Source organism: Falco biarmicus, chromosome 13 (genome assembly GCF_023638135.1).
Source record: "Falco biarmicus isolate bFalBia1 chromosome 13, bFalBia1.pri, whole genome shotgun sequence".
NCBI classification, from domain to species: Eukaryota; Metazoa; Chordata; class Aves; order Falconiformes; family Falconidae; genus Falco; species Falco biarmicus.
The window spans coordinates 26645277-26664934 of record NC_079300.1 but is presented as its reverse complement, the minus strand read 5'-3'; the positions used below and the strand labels follow the sequence as shown (position 1 = coordinate 26664934).

General features: G+C 44.7%; 1 protein-coding gene across 2 annotated transcripts in view; it reads left to right on the top strand.

Annotated features, from left to right (window-relative positions):
* The window catches only part of INPP5D (inositol polyphosphate-5-phosphatase D), a 56734-nt gene extending 47309 nt beyond the window's left edge, over positions 1 to 9425 (top strand). Inside the window, exons 19-28 of one of the 2 annotated variants that reach the window (XM_056357918.1) lie at positions 199 to 288; positions 453 to 566; positions 1683 to 1765; positions 2809 to 2896; positions 3631 to 3780; positions 4544 to 4637; positions 4870 to 4977; positions 5627 to 5899; positions 7477 to 8059; positions 8387 to 9425. In XM_056357918.1, coding sequence (XP_056213893.1) covers positions 199 to 288; positions 453 to 566; positions 1683 to 1765; positions 2809 to 2896; positions 3631 to 3780; positions 4544 to 4637; positions 4870 to 4977; positions 5627 to 5899; positions 7477 to 8059; positions 8387 to 8389 — 1586 coding nt within the window. In that variant the 3' untranslated portion in view covers positions 8390 to 9425. Of the gene's footprint in view, positions 1 to 198; positions 289 to 452; positions 567 to 1682; positions 1766 to 2808; positions 2897 to 3630; positions 3781 to 4543; positions 4638 to 4869; positions 4978 to 5626; positions 5900 to 7476; positions 8081 to 8386 lie in introns of those variants that run through there. The other variant, XM_056357916.1, reaches the window with a different exon arrangement.
* The last annotated feature ends 10233 nt before the right edge of the window (positions 9426 to 19658 follow it).

Here is a 19658-nt window from a genome sequence, read left to right as displayed (position 1 = left end):
TTTATGTATTTTGACAAAAAAGTTACACTCCTATATAGTCACACGGGATTACGTAGAAACACTTCTGACTAGAGACGAGTTACCACAGTGACAGTTATGTTTTCTGGAAAATTACCGAATAATATTTCTATGGCAGTGATCTCACTGCAGCAGGGCAGAAACGCAGGGCAGTAACTATCCTCCCTCTCTCATCGGCAGGCTGCACCACTGACATCATGACGAGTGACCACAGTCCTGTCTTTGCCACCTTTGAAGTGGGAGTCACCTCACAGTTTGTTTCAAAGAATGGTTAGTCGCTTTGGGTGCAGGTGTGCTACCTTCACCTTTGGGTACAACATGCGGTGCTTTGTATATTGTGAAAGAAAAAGCTGCTTCTGAAAAGAGTCCACTCAAAAATGCCCTCTCTTTATCTCCTACTGAAAATGTCATTATTTTCCATTCCTCTTTCTTAGACTCCAAGTACACGGATTCTCAAGGGGAGATAGAGTTCCTGCACTGCTATGCTACTCTGAAGACCAAGTCCCAGACCAAGTTCTACATTGAGTTTCACTCTAGCTGCTTAGAAAGTATGGGTTTGCCCATCTTTATTCTTTCTGTCAGTTTCCTGCTTGTTTGGGTTAGTTCCCCTTCCTCTTGCTTTGATCTAAATAAATAAACAGCTGTGTGGATCACTTGTTCTAGGCAGAAAAGGGATGTCCTAGAGGTTTGTTGTCATTTACAAGTAATTCTGTATTGTCAGCAACGCAAGCCAAACCCCACAGCCATTTAGCTGCAGTCTGTGCTTCGACATGAAGCCATCCACAATTTCTTCCATCTTGTTCGGCAATATCATAATTCCTTTCTTGAAGAGAAACACGTGTTGTTCTTGCTGATCACACAGAAAATTGCTACTTAGCCAACATATTGATCGATTAAATTTCTAATCGTGCCTGCTGCAAAGGATCAGATATTTTCAAAATAAAGCATCTGCATTATGCTAATAAAAACAATTTAATTACCCTGGTTTAAAAAAGAATAAGTCAGAGGACCAACTTAGAAGTGAAAGATAGTGATTTGATTCTCTAAATGGGACTGTGTACCTACCAGCGCTGCAGATCTTATTCCCGGTCCCTGTGCTGCAGGGCTGAGTCTCAGCTGTTTATGTAATGCGAGCCTACATGCCCTTGCTGTGGTTTTTTTAAGCGATTCCCCATCACAGGACTGCTCCTCTAAGTGGGACAGCATGCCTTCGGTGTATGCTTCATCACATTATCGCATGTCAGAGCGCTGTGTCAAAGACAGTTCCATAAAAGATTATTTTTTGGCTGTATCAAAATTTGCATAAATTTCTATGGAAACAGTGTATTACGAATCTTAAATTAGAATTTCAAAAGTGTGCTATCTTGAGTGGCGTAGGAAGAGCTGTCATGTTCTTATCCTCCAGTCCATGTATGCGCTGAGCTTTTCAGTGCCAAGTTTAACTGTAAAATAAAACCATTTAACAATGCTCCAGTAAAATCACTTGTAAATTTACTGTGTAAACATTCACCCAAAGCTCAGACTTTAAGCTTCTTAATGCTTTTAAGACTTTTGCCCAAGCAGGAAAATAATTGTAGGCCTTTTGCAGATCTAGCATCTGAAAAGAATTTGTAGCCAAGTTCTTACTGTCTCTTCTGGTGAACAACTTTCTCATCACTTTGCAGGTTTTGTAAAGAGCCAGGAAGGAGAAAATGAGGATGGGAATGAAGGGGAGCTTGTGGTAAAGTTCACTGATGCACTTCCAAAGGTAAACTGGGACTGTGTTTCCATATCCATATGGAACAGAAGCCTTCCACTTGCATCCCATAAGCAACATTACATCTTTTCCTTATAAAAACATTATTTCCAGGAACATGCTTGTAGTCTTGTTTACACTCAAGAGACTGTAAGAATGCAGGGTGGGCTTAGCTGAACAGGGCATGTTATAAGCAGGAAAGGACTTGCCAGTTACTTTCATCCTTAATCACGAATTTTGCTGGCGCGTGATTTATGTCACTCAGGAGCGTGACTTTTTTCTCACCTTTTTAGTGAACACAACTATGCTGGTAAGTCTTTTAAGCAGGCCCAGTTTTTCAGTTTTTGCTGGAAGATCAAACATCTTAAAAAGTAACTCTGCCCTGGAGCTTCCTTGCCTGTCAGGCAAAGTTTTTTCTATTTTTTAGAAAAGCTGACCAAGTATTTTTTACCTGTGTTAAAAAGGCCATCAGTGCCCAGAAGTAGTGTTCTGTGCATCAGTGTCAGAGACAAGTCCTGTCCTTGGGATCAGAGCTGTTCTCCATTTCCTGGCACAGTGGGAGCGGGAAGAACTATCAGAGCTCCTGGATTTGGAGCAAATATGCACGTCAGTACCCTTCTGAATAGCTCAGAAGAAGAACTGCTGACTATGGAAAGATGGCCTTACACTGAGAGATTGGGGAATGCCTCTACAATAAGTGATTGTAACAACAGCCAAACAGATTTCTGGGAACAGAGCGTAATCAGAGTCCAGATCACTTCCTCCTAGAGCAATTTTCAGTCCTGCACTGCAGGAGAAAACTGCACCTCAGCCCATGAGTGTTTGATTTGTACCATTCTACCTGCTGTGCTGGGAGTGAGAGTGGGTGGGCTCTAAAAGTGTGTAGCTTTCTAGCACAGATCTCCAAACATCATCAGAGGCCAATCCTGGGGGTGACATGATACCCTCAATGGGTTTGTCCAGCTGACTTTTGCTCATTTGGGACTGAAGCACAGGGAGAACTGTGTTCGTGTAGACCACTTATTGTATTGACCCACATCAACTTGTCTTTGCAGCTGACTCCAATTATTTCAGACCCAGAATACCTACTGGATCAACACATCCTGATCAGCGTTAAGTCATCAGACAGTGATGAATCTTATGGTAAATGTATAGCTGTAAAGTTCTGGATGAGTCAAAATCTACTTAGATTTTTCCAAACCACCGAAAGAGTGGGAGAGAAGTAACTCTTACAGACTGAACATCTATGATGCTCCAACTTCTGATTTAGAACTCAATACATATAAAAATACATTGTGGCCAATATTGTGTGAGGTAATGACGATTACAGGAATATGAACTAGAAGAAACCATTTTTGTGAGCTTTACCAGCCCTAAAAGAGCAGCAGCTTAAAAATAAAGGACTTCACAGGAATTAAATCAGGAGTCTGCTCCTGTGCTGTGTATTCAGAACATACAGGTCCTGTTTCACTTGCACTTACTTGATTCATTTCTCCTGGCTATAGAAAAGTCATTGTCAGTGCTGCTTGCTTCCAAATTCTAACCAGCAGTGCTCGTCCACAGAAGGCTCTCTGCCAAAATCCCATTAACTGAAATGGCAGCCACAGGCTCATGTGTTCCTTACCAGTAATGGAAGCTCAGAACCCTGTAGTCACCTGCGGGTGTCTCCAATGCCCAAATCCTTCACACGTATGTAAAGAAGTGAAATGAATGCCCCTGCTTTCTCAAGAGATATTACACTCCTTACTGCGATCCAAAGTAGATTCTCTCCAGTAATCTCAGCCCTGTCAGCACAGTGATAATAGATGACTGACACAAGAAGATTTCAATGCTTTTTTTCTCAGTCCCAGGCTCATTGTCTCCTTGTGCTCTTCTAGGGGAAGGCTGCATTGCCCTGCGAATAGAAGCAACAGAATCCTTAGTTCCTATCCATACTGTGCTGACACACCATGGTGAGAAAACAGGGGTCTTCCAAGGTGAAATCAAGTTACAAACATCACAAGGAAAACAGAGAGAGAAACTATATGGTAAGGAACGACATCATCTCTGCGATGCTTGCCCTAGAGAATATCCATCTCAAAAGATTTCTGATAACTGTCAAAGAATTGAAAATTATCCTGGCTGTGTTTTAAGTCCCAAAGAGGCAAGATCTTTTGATGCTGAATGCAGGATGTGAGTATCCTTAGTTCTCAGGGGTATACCTGTACTCTTCCAGAAAGACACAGCAATTCAATTTGGGTTTTTCTTTTTCATCATCCAAGTAAATTCAGCAGACTGAGAGAGCCCCCTGTCTGTCACTAATACTGATTTTATTGAATGGTGATACCGTATTTCCACTTGCAGTGGTTATGTGAAGAGGTGCCAAAGCTCTCCCTGCTCCAGTCATCCTGGGGAACACCTGCAAAGAGCATGTGAGGCTCTCAGGGAGCAGCTCCTTGGCTAAAAGATCACAAACCTTGCTTATTTTCACCTTGCTACTTTTTCTCTTCCAGAGTACAAAAGCAGCCTCATGACATTTACTATTACTCTCTTGATGGTAAAATGACCCGTATGTGGCTGTTTGGCAGATCAGGACCTTTGTATTCCAAGATACACACATTTTTCCTATGTCAACAAAACACCATATGTATTAGTGGGCAGTTGAAAACACGATAGCAGCAACTGTTTAAAGCTGTCTGTCACTCTGATAGACAAAGAGAGATGCCTTAATACAAGCAGTATCACAGAAAACTTAGGCAATCAGACTCTGAAGCTGCCAAAACACACTTTTATGCCTTTTCTTTCCTTCAGACTTTGTCAAGATTGAACGTGATGAAATCGCTGGGCAGAAACCAAAGAACATCAGCAACTCGGAGCCTAGCAAAGACTGGGATCAAACTAACAGGTAAAGGGCAAAGGGGTAGGTCGGTTACAGAAAACTCGTTGGCTCAATGAACGCAAAGCTGGGCTTGCTGTGGGAGCAGTATTAATAGCCATGGTGAGCACTGGGAAGCTGCTCTTGTGGCTCTCTGGTCGGGGTTGGTCAGTGCTTCTGTGCGCAGTTTCAAAAGCTGAGAAGCATTACTCAGACTGGGTCTCCGCACCCCACTTAAAAAGGGCCCCTTTCTTTCCAACAGAAAGTCAAAATCTACTCATCTGGTGGCTAAAGAGGCAGCAGCCATTGCTCGCTACTGGGGGAGTGCTTCCTCGTCTCCAGACAACCCAGGAAAGGAGGATATGTTACGGTAATCTTGCTGCTTTCCCTGTGCCCGCTTGGGGTGGGGACCCATGCTCAAACCGCCTGCCTTATCCTTCCCCAGTCGTAGGGTGCTGTGGGTGAGGCTGTCCTCTCACTCCTGTTGCACAAGGGCATTTCTTTGCAGGCCTTCTGCCTGCTAGTCTACATGGGTACACCTCAAAAGGCCAAATGGCTCTCCTGTTGTTCCAGCAGCTTATTCCCATGGGGCACAATGCTGCCCAGAGCTGGAATTTGCCTCTTGCCTGGAACCATTCTGCTGCAGCTTCCAGCTGAACTGCTGGGCCTAGAAACCTATAGAAGCCCTTATATGTGGCTGCAGAGGCTGGGTGGTCTCTGCAACCTGGAAATGGAAGCATCTGTCATAGCTAGAGGAACTATTTGGGGTTGGGGGAGGTGGCCTTGGCCCAGCTGCTTCCTCTCCAGTGACCCAGGGGTGGGAGGCACTAATGGGACTCCCACGTATTCTCTGATTCTGAAGCAAACAGTCACAAAAAAAAAAAAAAAAAAAAAAAAAAAAAGTAGGTGGTATTTAATCTAAGCAGTCAGCGGGCACTAACTCCTTTGTAGCTGGCAGGGAGACAAAAAAATAAAAGTATTTTTGCATGCATCTTCCCAACAATATTTCTTCTCTTCAGCAGCTCCACTCCCACAGACATCAGCAACCCCAACTACCTGGGGATGGCTGCTTTCTCTCAGCAACCCTCTGCAGCCAGCCAGCTTAAGCAGATACCGTCACCAGACCAGCCACCTTCTCCCTGGAGCTATGAGCAGCAGCCCAAAGAGGCTACGTCCATAATGGGACAGAGTCAGTCATCCTACACGTCACCCTCCTTGTCGCCTCTATCTCCAAAAACATCCCTCCAGCCTACAGTAAACAGAAGCATTTGTAGTCGGAGTCAAGAGTACCTGTGAGTCTTTGAGTTTTGCACTGGGACTTGTCCCCTCTCTCCTGTCGTCCCCTCTCTCCTGTCGTTCTGCACAGTCACTGTTTCATTATCTATGCAGAGTTCAAGGTGCAGCATATTCTTTCAATCTTTTATATGTAGAATTAGAAGAAGACAAGCGAAGGTCACAAGGGCAGATACCACACACTTAAAGAAAACTAGTGTAGTAGTTCCTCTGACTTTTGTGAAAGGAAAGCCAAAAATATATGTGTAAGTTTAATTCTGCCAAGAGAGGAGAAGACTACAGAGTTGACTGTAGAAACAAATAAGAAAAGGGAAGAGTGTGACATAGATCTTTCCGCTGGATGGGAAGGAGAGCTCCTTCACATGTCATATGTGAAGTACTTTAGCTGAAATTCTGCTTAGAGTGCTATACAAATTTCCAGCTTGCTAAACAAATTAACATCTATGTGCTGCATCTATCACAAGCCTTAATGCAGAATTTCCATCCAGCAATTGAAAATACCCCACCTTAGTAAAGCGATGAAGCTACTCTACCTTAGCACGTGTACGCCATCAATGTCCTCATTCCAGACCTCTTCTTGACAGTGACAGCTGCTTTCTGAGCCTGGGCTAGAGTTCACTGGTAGATGGATGTCTCTCTCTATAAGCCAGAAGTTGCAGAAGTCAGAGCTGCAAGCGCTGCCTCAATCTGTTATGTACCTGACAACACTTCATCATGCTCTCAGCTCTTTGCTCCTGCATGTACTGACTTCCAGAATGTAACTCGAAGCAAGGAAGGAACACAACTCCTTTGAATACACCCAAAGAACACGTGCCACTCTCCCTCGTGCCACTCTGATCAGTGATATTGTGGCTGATCTTTCAAGCATTGTGGTGGTTCTCCAGGTGAAAGCCTTGCCAGCCAGGTCGAGTCATACACAACCCACAAAACCTCCCTTGTCCCATTGTACAACTGTGCTGTCACTCCAGTCTGAGCCTCAATTCAAAGGGCTCAGCTGTGAACCTACAATGTCTCACCCTACGTTATATAGCTATTACTTATATATTGTGCATTTGGGTGCACTAAAGAGTTCTATCCTTTCCTTAGGGATACCGTGTAGCACTGGTAGCAAGTGACTGACCTAGCTGTAAAACGCTACAGTATGATGTGAGCTCTTACGTTAACTGTCCAGCCAGCCATCTCAATCGTCTCTTCAGATCTGAAGATTCTTATTAATATTTAAATTCAGATTTATGTGTGTCGCAGAGCCATCAAAGCACTTGGCACATTTTGGCTCAGTAGCTTACCTCTGTTTAAAGAAAAGCCAAGAACTGCTTTGACAAGACTGTAGTCCAGCAGGGAGTTTATACAGTACCATGCATATCTGTTCCCTGCTGTCATGTTAATAATGATTAAACAAAGTAAAAACAACACACAATTCTGTTCCCCCCCCCCGAGTTTCATTGTTATCCTGTTACCCCTTTGCACAATCAGTTTAATTTTTATCATGCTCATTTCCTATTCATTTTTTCTTTAAATCAGTGTCTCTTCCCTGCTCTTTACAAGTCTCCTTTTTATGCTGCTTTGATGACTGTAGGCCGCCTGAATTGGGGAAAACTACAGCAGAGCCTTTGCTTCAGGAGGAGGGACAGCAGAAGCCGGAGATGTTTGAGAACCCACTGTACGGCTCTATGGGCTCGAAGGGCAAGGTGGCATCAAAGAAAGAGCAGGACTACCCCAAGGCCTTGCGAAAAGAGCAGCTGCCGCCGCCACTACTTGATCAGAGCTGTCATCTCACAAAGTCACAGGAGCCCGAGAGCAGCAAGACCTCCGGCAAACAACCATCACCACCTTTCCTGGTCCCCACACAGCGATTTCGGTCCTATACCTGCTCCGGCCAAACTGAAGAAAAGAATACAGGTGAAAAGACTCAAGCCAAACCAAAGATGACTACATTGTCAGAAAACTCAGCACCGCTCAAAAAACTAGTCAAGCCACTGAGGTCTGAAGTCAGCCCAAGCATCCAGGGACAGCAGAACAAGCCGCCCCTTCCCTCGAAGAGCCGGGCAGTGCTGGACATGCAGAACCCCAAGGGCCGAGACTATCGGGACAGTTCAGAGCTGCCACACGCCGCGAAGCATCGGACGGAAGAGGGACCAGTTGGCAGGACAACTACACCGGTGCGTTACTTGTGGGAATAAGGCAGGGTAGAAGTGTTTAATAACAGAAGAACACTGCTAGAGTAGTACTGGCTTAATCACCGCACCCTCACTCTATTTCCTTCCTAACCGAGCTTTTTGGGGCTGGTGGTTTTTTTGTTGTGGGTTGTTTGTTTTTTTCCCCAGAATGTCATGAGCTGGATGAGGAATAGGGGAGGTCTTAGTAAATGAGTCTGGGAGAAAAACAGAGCCCACTTGAGTAAGCTGTAGGATTATTTTTTTTCCCGTCTTCATCAAAACTTTTAGAATTGACGATAGACAAGCTGATGTCTTCTCTTGTCTCTACAGTGAAAGCAAGACGGCAGATGGCACCCTAGGAGGAATCCTGATGAGAAGAAAGATGGCAATTACTGCTTTGTTCACACTGATGTCCTCTGGTCTGGTTCTAAAAAGACTGGGTTTTTTTATTTTTGAGGGTGTATCCCTCTCTATGATTTTGGAAATGTTCTATCTGAGAAGTTTATCCTATGTTGCTCAGACCAAGAGGAGCCAGGACCACAATACCAAATGCAGGTTAGGCTTTTGTAGTGTCACTTTGGTACTTCTAGTAAAAGGCAGGTGGTTAAGTACATGTATTAGTAAATGTTTTGAAAAAGAGGAAGGTACGGTATAAGGACTAGAAGATGCAAGGGGTGTGTTTAAAGAACCCCCTTTCTACAGAAGCAAAATTTTTATTTTGTGTTACAGAATTCCTTTTAAAGAGTGATACGTAAAAGAAAGCATTTAGAAAGCGGTACAGCTCCAAAAGCATGTCCTATCCATGTAGCGAGGAGCTAGGGGAGGGTGGGAAAAGAGTTTGAATAGCAGATACTGATGAATGTCACAGACTGTCAATGGAGCCAGCTTTGCCTCCGTGTGAGCTCCTAGGCTGCATATATGCATTATTCATGCAGAGTGAGGGCTGGCCCTTGGCACTGGAGCTCTTTTTCTGTCTAGCAGGTAGTGCTTTTGTACCCCTAAACAAAGGGAAGTATCAGAACTACATGCAGAAATGGGAGAATAGGCAGGGTCCATAGGCAGCCGAGGAGTCCAGCTGCCTGAAGGGACAGAGAGCAGCCACTCCAGCCTGTCTCACAGCAAGCACTCTGGTTTTGAAGGACACTGGCTGGCTGGTTTTGTAGCATTCTTAATAGATTAATGCTGACCTTACTGTACACTTTTGTTTATTGACCGAGAAAAAATAATGTTAACATACTTGTAATTTCTGTTGTATTCATGTTAAGTATTAATGCCGTGGTTATAATTAGGCTATGCCTGTTTGTCACTTAATCGTTGCTCTTGTTTCCATGTTGATTACTTAAAAATAAAATAGTCACCTTTCTGATCATTCTTTATTGAAAATTCAGAACTGCCTGAAACATGACTCAGCCTTAGCTGGGTGCTACGCCAGCTTGCTCAGTGACAGTAATCCCTGCCCAGAAGAAACATCAAAGGCACTAAGGAGTGCAGGGAAGATACAGCAATGCCACTGCGATATTGTGACTGAGGACGCGTTTGTCTGCGTACACAGACCCTTCATGGATACAGCTGGTTTAAAAATTCTAGCACCTGTTAGCAAGCACAGTTACCAACTGTGTGATTACAGAAAATGCGCAGTAATTTTATGGAGCAGAAGAGGCCAAGTGTAGGCTTGTGAGAATGGGAGGAAGAGGACAATCTGTAAGGCAGAAATCTTTTTAAAAGAGAGGTTTTTCTGCCATGCACGTTGGAGTTTCAAGGCATCATTACTGAAGCACCTGGCTCTCTCACCTACAAGTCAGCAAGACAGGCTTTGGGCTTACATTCCTCTTGCTTTATTCATCAGAATCCTCTCTGTGTAATCCCCATAATTCAATAGCTGTGGTATTTCCCTGGCCCTGGGGAGCATTTAACTTTTCCAGATCGCAGAAGAACTCAGAAGGCCACCGAACAAAACCTTCCCGGAGCAGGTGAGCTTTATGTCCAATATGGAGAGTTAGATCAGTTTCTACTCATTCCGTGACATATTCTTGTATGTTTGGAGATGGAAAACACGGCAGGGTTTCTACAAAATAGTTTTTGCCTTCCCAACAATGAGACAGGCTCAGATTTTCTGTGTTTATCCACTGACTTCCTAAGCTGCAGAAAAGAAAGTGTATTCCCCAAAGTTTGCAAAATAAAAGCTTGATATAAAGCAAGGACAGCTTCTTGCAAAAATATTCTCCTAAGGAGGAATACTGCTTAAGCTTTGCACAGATTTGCAGATGAGTAGAGTTTGAGAACACTGGACCTACTAAGGCGTAATATAACATCCAGGTACTTGATTTGGCCTGTCCTTTAGAAAGGCATATTGCTGGGGGAGCAGCTCTCTGCCAAGTTTCCAGCAGAAATAAAATACATTACTATTCCCATGCTAAAAATGCATTACTTACCCAGCTTGAGAGTGGCTCCAAAGAGAGTCTGAGTTACTGTCTATGACAGGAATGACAGCAAATGCCACCACACTTTTTGCAAGTGGAAAATATGCATAACAAGGCTCTGTAAAGAGCTTTCCGAGGCCTCTGCAGAAGAGAGAGTTCTAAGGTGATCAGCTTAGAGATAGAGTGAGAGATGGGCTGGTGCAAAATAACTAGTGGGACACTGCATAATACGTGTCTTTATGGTAAGGCTAGCTGTATCTTGAGATGGTAGAGTTGATGATAACGCCAACTGTGGGAAATTGCCAGACCTGAATATTAGAAAAATTAATTTAACAAATCAGTCTTGTGCTTATGTTTGTTTTGGTTTGGTTTTACTTTATGACATAAAGCCTTTAAGATGGTATCTACTGGTTTTACTGACCATGTCCTGAACCAGATGAAACCGGGCCTGAACACAAGTTTCTTCTTTCTCTCATGTTCCTGGGCCTATGGTGCTCTTGCCAAACCAGGCACATTTTTCTGCAGTCTTGTCCCATTAAGTTGGTATAAGCAGTATGACTAGAAGACATAAAGTGAAGAGTATGAATTGTCCAAAAATGTACTGATTTCCCCCAGATGTAGTACCTATCCATAACTTTCCAGCATCCTTTAAGTTCTTAAAATAGCTGCAGTCTTAGTGTACTTATTTCCATGGAGACTCAGCTGTCAAAAATGCTTTAAGGTCCCAGCTACAGGATGTGATGTTGTAGAACACAGTAACTTTTTAAAATCCCATTTCCTGCCTGCACATGATGCATCTAATGCAAGCTTACTTGTCCCCTCAACTGTAAAACTATCACAGGCTGCTGTTAAAGCTTTTCCTAAAATGTTGTACTGGGCTACATATTTCCTTCCTGGTAAAGTAGGTCTTACAGAAAACAACTCGAGGAGGAGGAAAAATAGAAGGAAAAAACAAATTAAGATGAGTTAGTGACTCCAAAATAGCGAGGGGATAATTTCAAGGTTGTTAGAAATGATGTTGCTTAGGCCTCTATACTGCTGGGGCCAAGCACTTTTTATTTCTACACAGTTTAAAACTACTCATTTAGTCACTATCCCCCACATTTGTTTTTAAAATGAAAGTTTTTTTAAAATGTTTACCACGTTTTTCTGTTGTCCTTGTGAGAGTACAGTTAAATTAGTTCATGCGATTGAAGAGATGTACTGTCCAAAACAGAGCTGAGTCCCCCTCACCCTCTAACAATCTAACTTTTAGAACATCTTGAAGGCTCAGGTATTTGGGTATGATTAAACTGCGGGTGTCAGGACTAGCTAACTGACCAAGGTGACCCACAGCAATTCCCAGACATCTCCTAACCAATGCCCCCAGACCGCAACAGATTGGTGGGAAATGCAAATATCCAAATATTTATTTTTTATTTCCCTAACGTCTGCCTGAGAGAAATCCATGCTTTCCCCTCTAGGACATTTGTTAAAGATACTCCAATACCTACCCTCATCTGTTATATTCCTTAATGCTAACATAAATCAGAGATGCACGGGTGGACTGTGCATTAGGAAAGTTTAGGTGATGGTGAAGGCTTCTCCTGATCTGCGGTAACAACCAACAGTTTGGTGCCACGGCACATGTCATAGAATCACAGAATTGTTTAGGTTGGAAAAGACCTATAAAATCACCAAGTCCAACCGTTAACCCAGCACTGCCGACTCCACCACTAAAACCATGTCCTAAGTGCCACTTCTACATGTCTTTTCGTCAGCTGCACCTGCGTGGTGCTTGTTTTGTTGAGGCTGAAGTATTTAATGGAGTCGATGACTTTCCTTATTTTCTGTGCCCAGCTGAAGCAAGAGTCCAGTTCTGCTGGAACGGTCTCACACAGCTGCTCACATCTGCTGGAACGGTCTCACACAGCTGCTCACATCTGCTGGAACGGTCTCACATAGCTGCTCACATCTGCTGGAACGGTCTCACACAGCTGCTCACATCTGCTGGAACGGTCTCACATAGCTGCTCACATCTGCTACTGAAGAGATGCTGCAGTCACCAGTGCATTCCTGCAACAAGGGGGCTTATTATCCAAGTGCTACAGAATCTAAATAGTCATTTCAACATGCTAAATTTCCCCAGTGCAGAAAAGGTGTTAGCTGTAGAGGTACAAGATGTTCTTTTTAGACATATAAGCAAACATCAGGTTATTATTCCTGCAAATATGAAAAAGATCTCCTTTCCAATTCCACAGTGTGCGCATGCTGGCGTTTCAAATGTGGCTCTTAATAAGAAGTATTTTAGGATTGCATTTGTGTTAAAACTTCTAAAGTCTCTCAGAAATTCTTTCACATTGAATCCCAGGTTGACAGAAAAGATTTCCTTGTACCTACTGTAATTTACTATATTTTTTCTCATGCATAATGAGGTAATTATTTATCTTATGCATCACCAAATTTCCCTGGATTTCTGTTCTCAATTCATTACCATTATCCTGTTTTATTAATTTTATTTACAGATCACCTTTGTGCTAGCTCCCACGTCAGCTAAACAAAAGGTACATTAGACATGCAGAACCATCCACTGGTTCACAATGTCCTGTGTATGAATCCAGTCTTTATTGCAGCCACGGTTTATTTTTGTTACAATTCTGCTTTCTTTGGTTTCTTTTCGAGATGAATAAAAGGTTTTGCCCAAAAGGACTCAATTGCTGCAAACACATGGTAAGGCTTCAATGTATCCTTGTAGATCAAAAATAACTGACATTCTGTAGCATTCAGAGAACTGTAATCAAAACTGTATTCTCAAAAACCAAGTATTGCAGGAGAATTCGCAAAGACAAGCCATGATCCTTAGCTGAGATCTGGGGGCCGGACTGGACAATCCCTAGAGGCCCATCCAGCCTCAACTATTTTTTTGTGCTTCTGTGATTATATTTAAATGAAATTCTGTGCCAGGGATGGTAATCTGCTACACGTTATGGTTATTATTAATACTTTATGCCATTTTTTTCCCAAGGTCTGGTCTAGATTACATACAGAATAAATTAATCTCTCATAAAGCATTAGATTATATCATAACTAATAGAGATAAAGATGGCACACAACAGGGTAGTAAATGTTGGGCTCAGGAAAGAATGAATGAATAGGAATGGATGAAGGTGATGGGGTCCAGCAACAAGCTGAAAGGTTGCAGAAAAGCAACCAACAAAGCAGAGACTTTGTGGAACGAGAGAGAATCCAGCAGCAGGGTGGTGGGTAAAAGCTGTCTCCAATAGAAACAGGTCGACCCAAAAAAGGGAAGAAGGAAAGACAGCAAAGAAACTGAGAAAGAAACAAGAGACCTTTGCCACAGAAAGGATGAAGGGTTAGCACTGAAATTATGTCTGCTCCATACTTTGCAGCAATTTGCATCTTCACAATTATAGCTTGTAAGCACAAAGAGAACGACCAGATGTGGGAAATGTTCCCTCTTTTCAAATGTAAACTCGAAGATCCAAAACAAAACCTAATTTGAAAATGGAACTTTGAATTTAACTTAGCCTTTGGGAAGAACACTGGTGATCAGCATCTTCCCAGAAAATTAACATTTCCAGTTGTAAGTCAGAAAGCATTAAAGGAAGCAAGTGAATCCGAGCACCAAGCTTCAGTCCAACCGTGCAGTGTGTCTAAAGGGAAACATCATATCAGAAACTCTTCTGCTCACCTTTCAGCAATGATCTGTTCTATCACTTGAGTGTCAATCACAACAGGGCCATCTCAGCACAGAAGGCTGGAAGGGACCCTGAAGAGACCTGTGCAATCCATTCACCATACCAGCAAAGGGTAAAATTCTTCACAGAGGAATGTTTTTAACTGGCCTGAAACATGGGAGTTTCTCATCTTCCTCGGGCAGTCTCTTTCAGAGTGTCATTAGCCTTACCAGCCCTTCCCCATCTCTCGAGGGCATTTTTTGGTGGGCTTTAAACCCTTTAAGTCTACTTTTGTCCCTTGTGAACAAGCAGATCAGGTTATTGTCTGAATTTTCAGACACGCCATGTTGACACACTACTCATGCTTCCCGTCAGCCGCCTTCTCTTTAAACAATCCCAATTGCCCAAATCTTTCCTCTGGGTCAATTCTTCTATACATTTTGGTCATTCCTACCAAAGGCTACTTCAACGCTCTCCACTTTTCCTGAAACGTGCTGACTAAAGCTGGACACGCCTCCACCAGGAGCCTTGCTCCTGCTGACTAGAGGGGAAGGATCATTTCACATCTCTTGCTGTCAACAGCTCTGTGTATCTCTGAGATAAAGTTTGCTTTTTCTGTGCTAGTATGCTGCCGGTGACGCGTGTTCAGCTGGTGATCCCATACAAACCCTAGGTCCTCTCCTACAGATCCTTCTGCATTTGCATGCTTAGTTCCTCCTGCCTGAGGTAGTACCTTGCATTTATCACTGCTGAACAGCATCCTGTTTGTCAAGAGAATTTTGAACTGGGAACCTGCTCCCCAGCATACTTGTGGTCTTCAGCCTGCATCATCTGCACGGGAAACTGCAGCTACCGCAGGTGTTAAGAGCGGAGCTTGCCATCAGAAGCAGGAATGGATTCAGAAGCACAACAGAGATGTCACAAAATGGACAACACCTTCCAGCAGTGCCAAAGTTACACAGAGGGCAGGCACAAAGACTCTGAGTGAAATCCTTTTCAAACATGGGCTGTAGCATATGGCTTTTCTCTTTAGTGGCACTTTCTGGCTGACAATACGATGTTGGATTACATTTAGACATTGTTTCTTCTCCATCTCCCTGTTCATTTGTAAGTAATTAAATACAAACTGTTATAACCTGGAGGTAAGGTTATACCTCCAGAAGGACACTATGCCCCAAATGGTGGAGGGTTTAACCTCACAGCTGGAATGAACGGACTGCATTAGCCTGTGGACTGGTGAAGATGTGGCATGGCCCCACATATAGGCACACCCGGCTGCAGAAAGAAGTTGTCCCAGCATTTTTAATTTTCATCCAGGAGTCTGTGACCAGTACAGTGCACATCGGACTGTTCTGCCTGGCTCCACTATGAACCTCCCTGACAGGCACTTAATGTCTGGCCCATCACTTGGTAAAGAACCGGCCCTTATGGCAATTAGATCAATAAAATACTTTTATATTAGCCTTTTTCTGCATATTTGTGCCATCTTGGATGCTTGGTGCAAGGATCTCTTCCTTTGCAGCTGCTAATATCTGAAATTGCCTCCCTGTGTTTCCCTCTACTTGTATCCACTGAAGAGGCTTTTTACTCCTTTGCCTTTTTCCCCCCTGCACAACTACCAAACCCACAGTACGCTTCCTACGGGAAACAAAGTTTCAGCCTTTATGGATGCAGAGTAGAACATACCCTTGTTGGAAGTACAGGTTTTACTTTTTCACTGCAGAATGAGTTTTCCAAAAATCATGAGATTTGCTAGTAGTCTTAATTTTTTTATTCCTGAATTAGGCTGTTGAACAAATTGGCAAATTTTAATGATGGTGATAGCAGAAAGAAACTTCAAGCAGAGAAAGAAGCCATTTTCAGTCTGAACAAGCTATTTTATCACATTTGTTCTTGTAACTCTTGTTGATATAAAAGGAGGACAAGATGACAGATGATGACATAGAGCAGGCATGTGCTATTGGAAAGACTGGCAGAAGCTTAAGCTGAATTTAAGAAGAACGAGGAACTTTGGAGTGGAAAAAGCATTGTTAGCAGGTATTGTAAAAAAAAAATCAGGATGTCCTGCACACTACAGAAATCACAGATAACAGAAAGGTCGATATCTTTAACATAGCGTGATTTTTCTAAGATTCAGACATATACAGATGACAATTAATTGAACAGTCTAGCAGTTATTGTAAATAGTAAAACATACTGTTTCCAGTAATGTAACTAATGCTTGAAGACACACTTTTTTCTTTTTTTGTTTTCCATGTAATTCCTGCTCACATCAATTCTTTTTCCTGTCCTGCTGAAATAAATAGTGGACAATTATTTTCTCTCTGGGTTTTAGTGAAAAAAAGCCTACTCTCAAAGATGTGCTGAAGCATTTTTGTTGGAGAGGCTGAAAGAAAGCAGGTGGTTGGCAATTCAAATGTAGTGAGAGACTTTGGGGCTGATGATATATTAAGGCCAAGGTAAAAGCCTCAGGAGAGGAGTAACTGAGTCTTGTCCCTTTTTGTCATGCTTCATGTTTGGTTTCCTCTTTCTCTGCAGAGTATTAAATGTAGAGAAGAAGATTTAAAAGGATAAACTTCTCCCAGCACTGCCCTTCAGGAGCTCAGTAACTACATCTGTAGAATTAGGACTTAAGATTATTACAAGCAATTTTATGGTTTTAAACATCTAATTTGATTGCATGATGTATAAGCAGAAAGAAGTAGGCTGTGTGCTTACACCTGGCCAAATTAGTTCTGTAGAGAACATGCATAACCTTGCATATTGTGTACTTAGTAAGACAGAGCTCTGCATGAACTATTATTAGTTAGCCAGTTAGAACTATTATTAACTTAGCCAGCAGCACGCTCTCCTCCAGTGTAATCTAGTGAATCTTTAAACTGAAAGAGGGTAGATTTAGAGGTCAGGAAGAAATTCTTTACTGTGAGGGCGGCGAGGTGCTGGCCCAGGCTGCCCAGAGCAGCTGTGGGTGCCCCATCCCTGGCAGTGCCCAAGGCCAGGCTGGACGGGGCTGGGAGCAGCCTGGGCTGGGGGGGGGTGTCCCAGCCCATGGCAGGGGGGCTGGGAATGGATGATCTTCAAGGTCTCTTCCAACCCAAACCATTCCACAGTTCTATGAATCATCTATTTTATTCTGTTACAATGTAATAAATGCAACTTCATCCATTTACTCAAGAAAACCCCCAAACCATTTAGGTAGTCCAAGACAAAAAACTTTATGAACCCTGCCCAGTTTCAAATTCAGTTACAATAATAACAATAATCACATTACTTAAGAAGTTAAGCAGTTAAAAGTAAAGTAATGAAGCAAGCCATTATGGATTTTTACATTTGCCAGAGAATGCATGGTTTCTTAGTGACTCTGGACAGGATGTCCCAGTGCTGTGAGGGCTGTCCTCTAGTTTATCCTAGAATCTTGTGATTCTACTTTATCCTAAAATCATAGAATCATTTAGGTTGGAAAAGACCTTTAAGATCATCAGGTCCAACAGTCAACCCAGCATTGCCAAGCCCACCACTAAACCATGTCCCTAAGCACTGCATCCATGCGGTTTTTTGAACACTTCAGGGATTGTCACTCCACCACCTCCCTGAGCAGCCTGTTCCAGAGCTTGACAACCCTTTCAGTGGCAAAGTTTTTCCTAATCCCTAATCTAAACCTCTCCTGGCACATCTTAAGACCGTTTCTTCTTGTCCACTTGTTCTCTGGGAGCAGAGCCCAAACCCCCCCCCACCTGCAGCCCCTGTCAGGCAGCCGTAGGGAGCCATACGGGCCCCCTGAGCCTCCCCCTCCCCAGGCCGAACCCCCCCAGCTCCCTCAGCCGCCCCTCACAGCACTTGTGCTCTGGACCCTTCCCCAGCCCCGTTCCCGTCTCCGGACACGCTCCAGCCCCTCCATGTCCCTCTGGCCCTGAGGGGCCCAACCCTGAGCCCAGGAGTCAGGGGCGGCTGCACCGGTGCCGAGCGCAGGGGGACGGGCACTGCCCCGGCCCTGCTGGCCACACGGCCTGGGACACGAGCCAGGCCGCTGCTGGCCGCCTTGGCCACCTGGGCACACGGGGGGCTCCCGCCCAGCCGGCCCAGCCAGCCCCCCCAGGCCCTGTCCCGCCGGGCCCTTCCCAGCCCCCTGCCCCAGCCTGTAGTGCTGCCGGGGGCTGCTGTGCCCCACGGGCAGGGCCCGGCGCTGAGCCCTGCCGACCCTCACCCGCTGGCCTCGACCCATCAGTCCAGCCAGTTATGCTATGTTGCAAATAATTTTTCAAATTCGATCTAAAAAACCCCAAATCGCACTTCATTTCACTGCCACGCTCCTGGAGCTGCTGCATAAGTCTGCAAAGCTTCACAGCTGATGCTCTGCATGCCCTGTGGTGACTGGAGGTTGTCTTTTAATGGAGATCTGGGCAAAAGACTACAAAGACCACCCAACAAACGGTGTTGCAGGTCTCTTTTTTTTGGTGATGTGGGACATAGCCCTCCTGCTAGCTGTACATCTTTTAGCAACTATTTAATGTTCATTCACAGTAATGATCTTGCTTTAAAAATAACAAGGCAAAGGCACGAACACCAGGGAAGCTCATTGCTGTAAGATGGCACGTGCCCTCGGCACCATGCATGCACCACTTAGCTCACCAGAGCCCCATCAAAGTGTCACGTACTTCTTGGCTCTGCCAGGTGACATACTAGCAAAAGCTTTTGTTATTCTTTTAGGGAAGCTATTGACATATGAGTCACGCTTTCCGAAACAGCGTCCTTTCATCCCTTCTCTTAAAAATTAGAAATACCAGGAGATCCTAGTGAACCCACGGCACTTTCTGCATTACAATCGGTGGAAAAGATAAGCTGTATTAATTGTATCAACTTCTTTGAATCTACTTGAATTCCCAGGCTCATCCTGCTAATGCACAGGGAAGGAAGGGAAGTTATGCAGGCTTCAACGAGAAAGCCAGGATTTTTTCCTGACAGATGACCTCGGTTATGGCCACACTTTTGAGGCCTTCGTCCCTCTGGTTCACTCCTGTCCCCTGCCCAAAGCCCCCCGGCCCCGGGGCGGGCGGGGGCTGTCGGCGCCTCCACAGAGCAGGCGCTACCGCCCGCCGGGGAAGCAGGAGCGGGGCAGCCCCAGGCGCCAGCGGGACACCGGTGTCCCCTCGCTAACCGCGGCTGGCCGCTGCTGGTTCGGCCGGCACCGTGCTACCCCTGGGACAGCGTAGCGGCCGCTTCTAACAGCAGGCAGCAGAGGATACGCGCATGCCCCTCGAAGGGGTGGGTAGAGCCCTCCTAAGATGGCGGCACGGGCGGGATGGCGGAGCTCGCCGCTCTCAAGATGGCAGAAGCGCTTCCGGGAGGGGACACCAAATGGCGCCGCGCGAGGCCCCCTCTCCCCGGGGGGCTGCCCGCCCGCCCGGCCGACGGCGGAGGCCGACACCCCGCTTGCAGTGCGCGCTCGGCGCGGCGCTGCCCGGCGCGGCAGTAGGGGCGGCAAGGCGAGCGGCGCTGGCGCCTGGG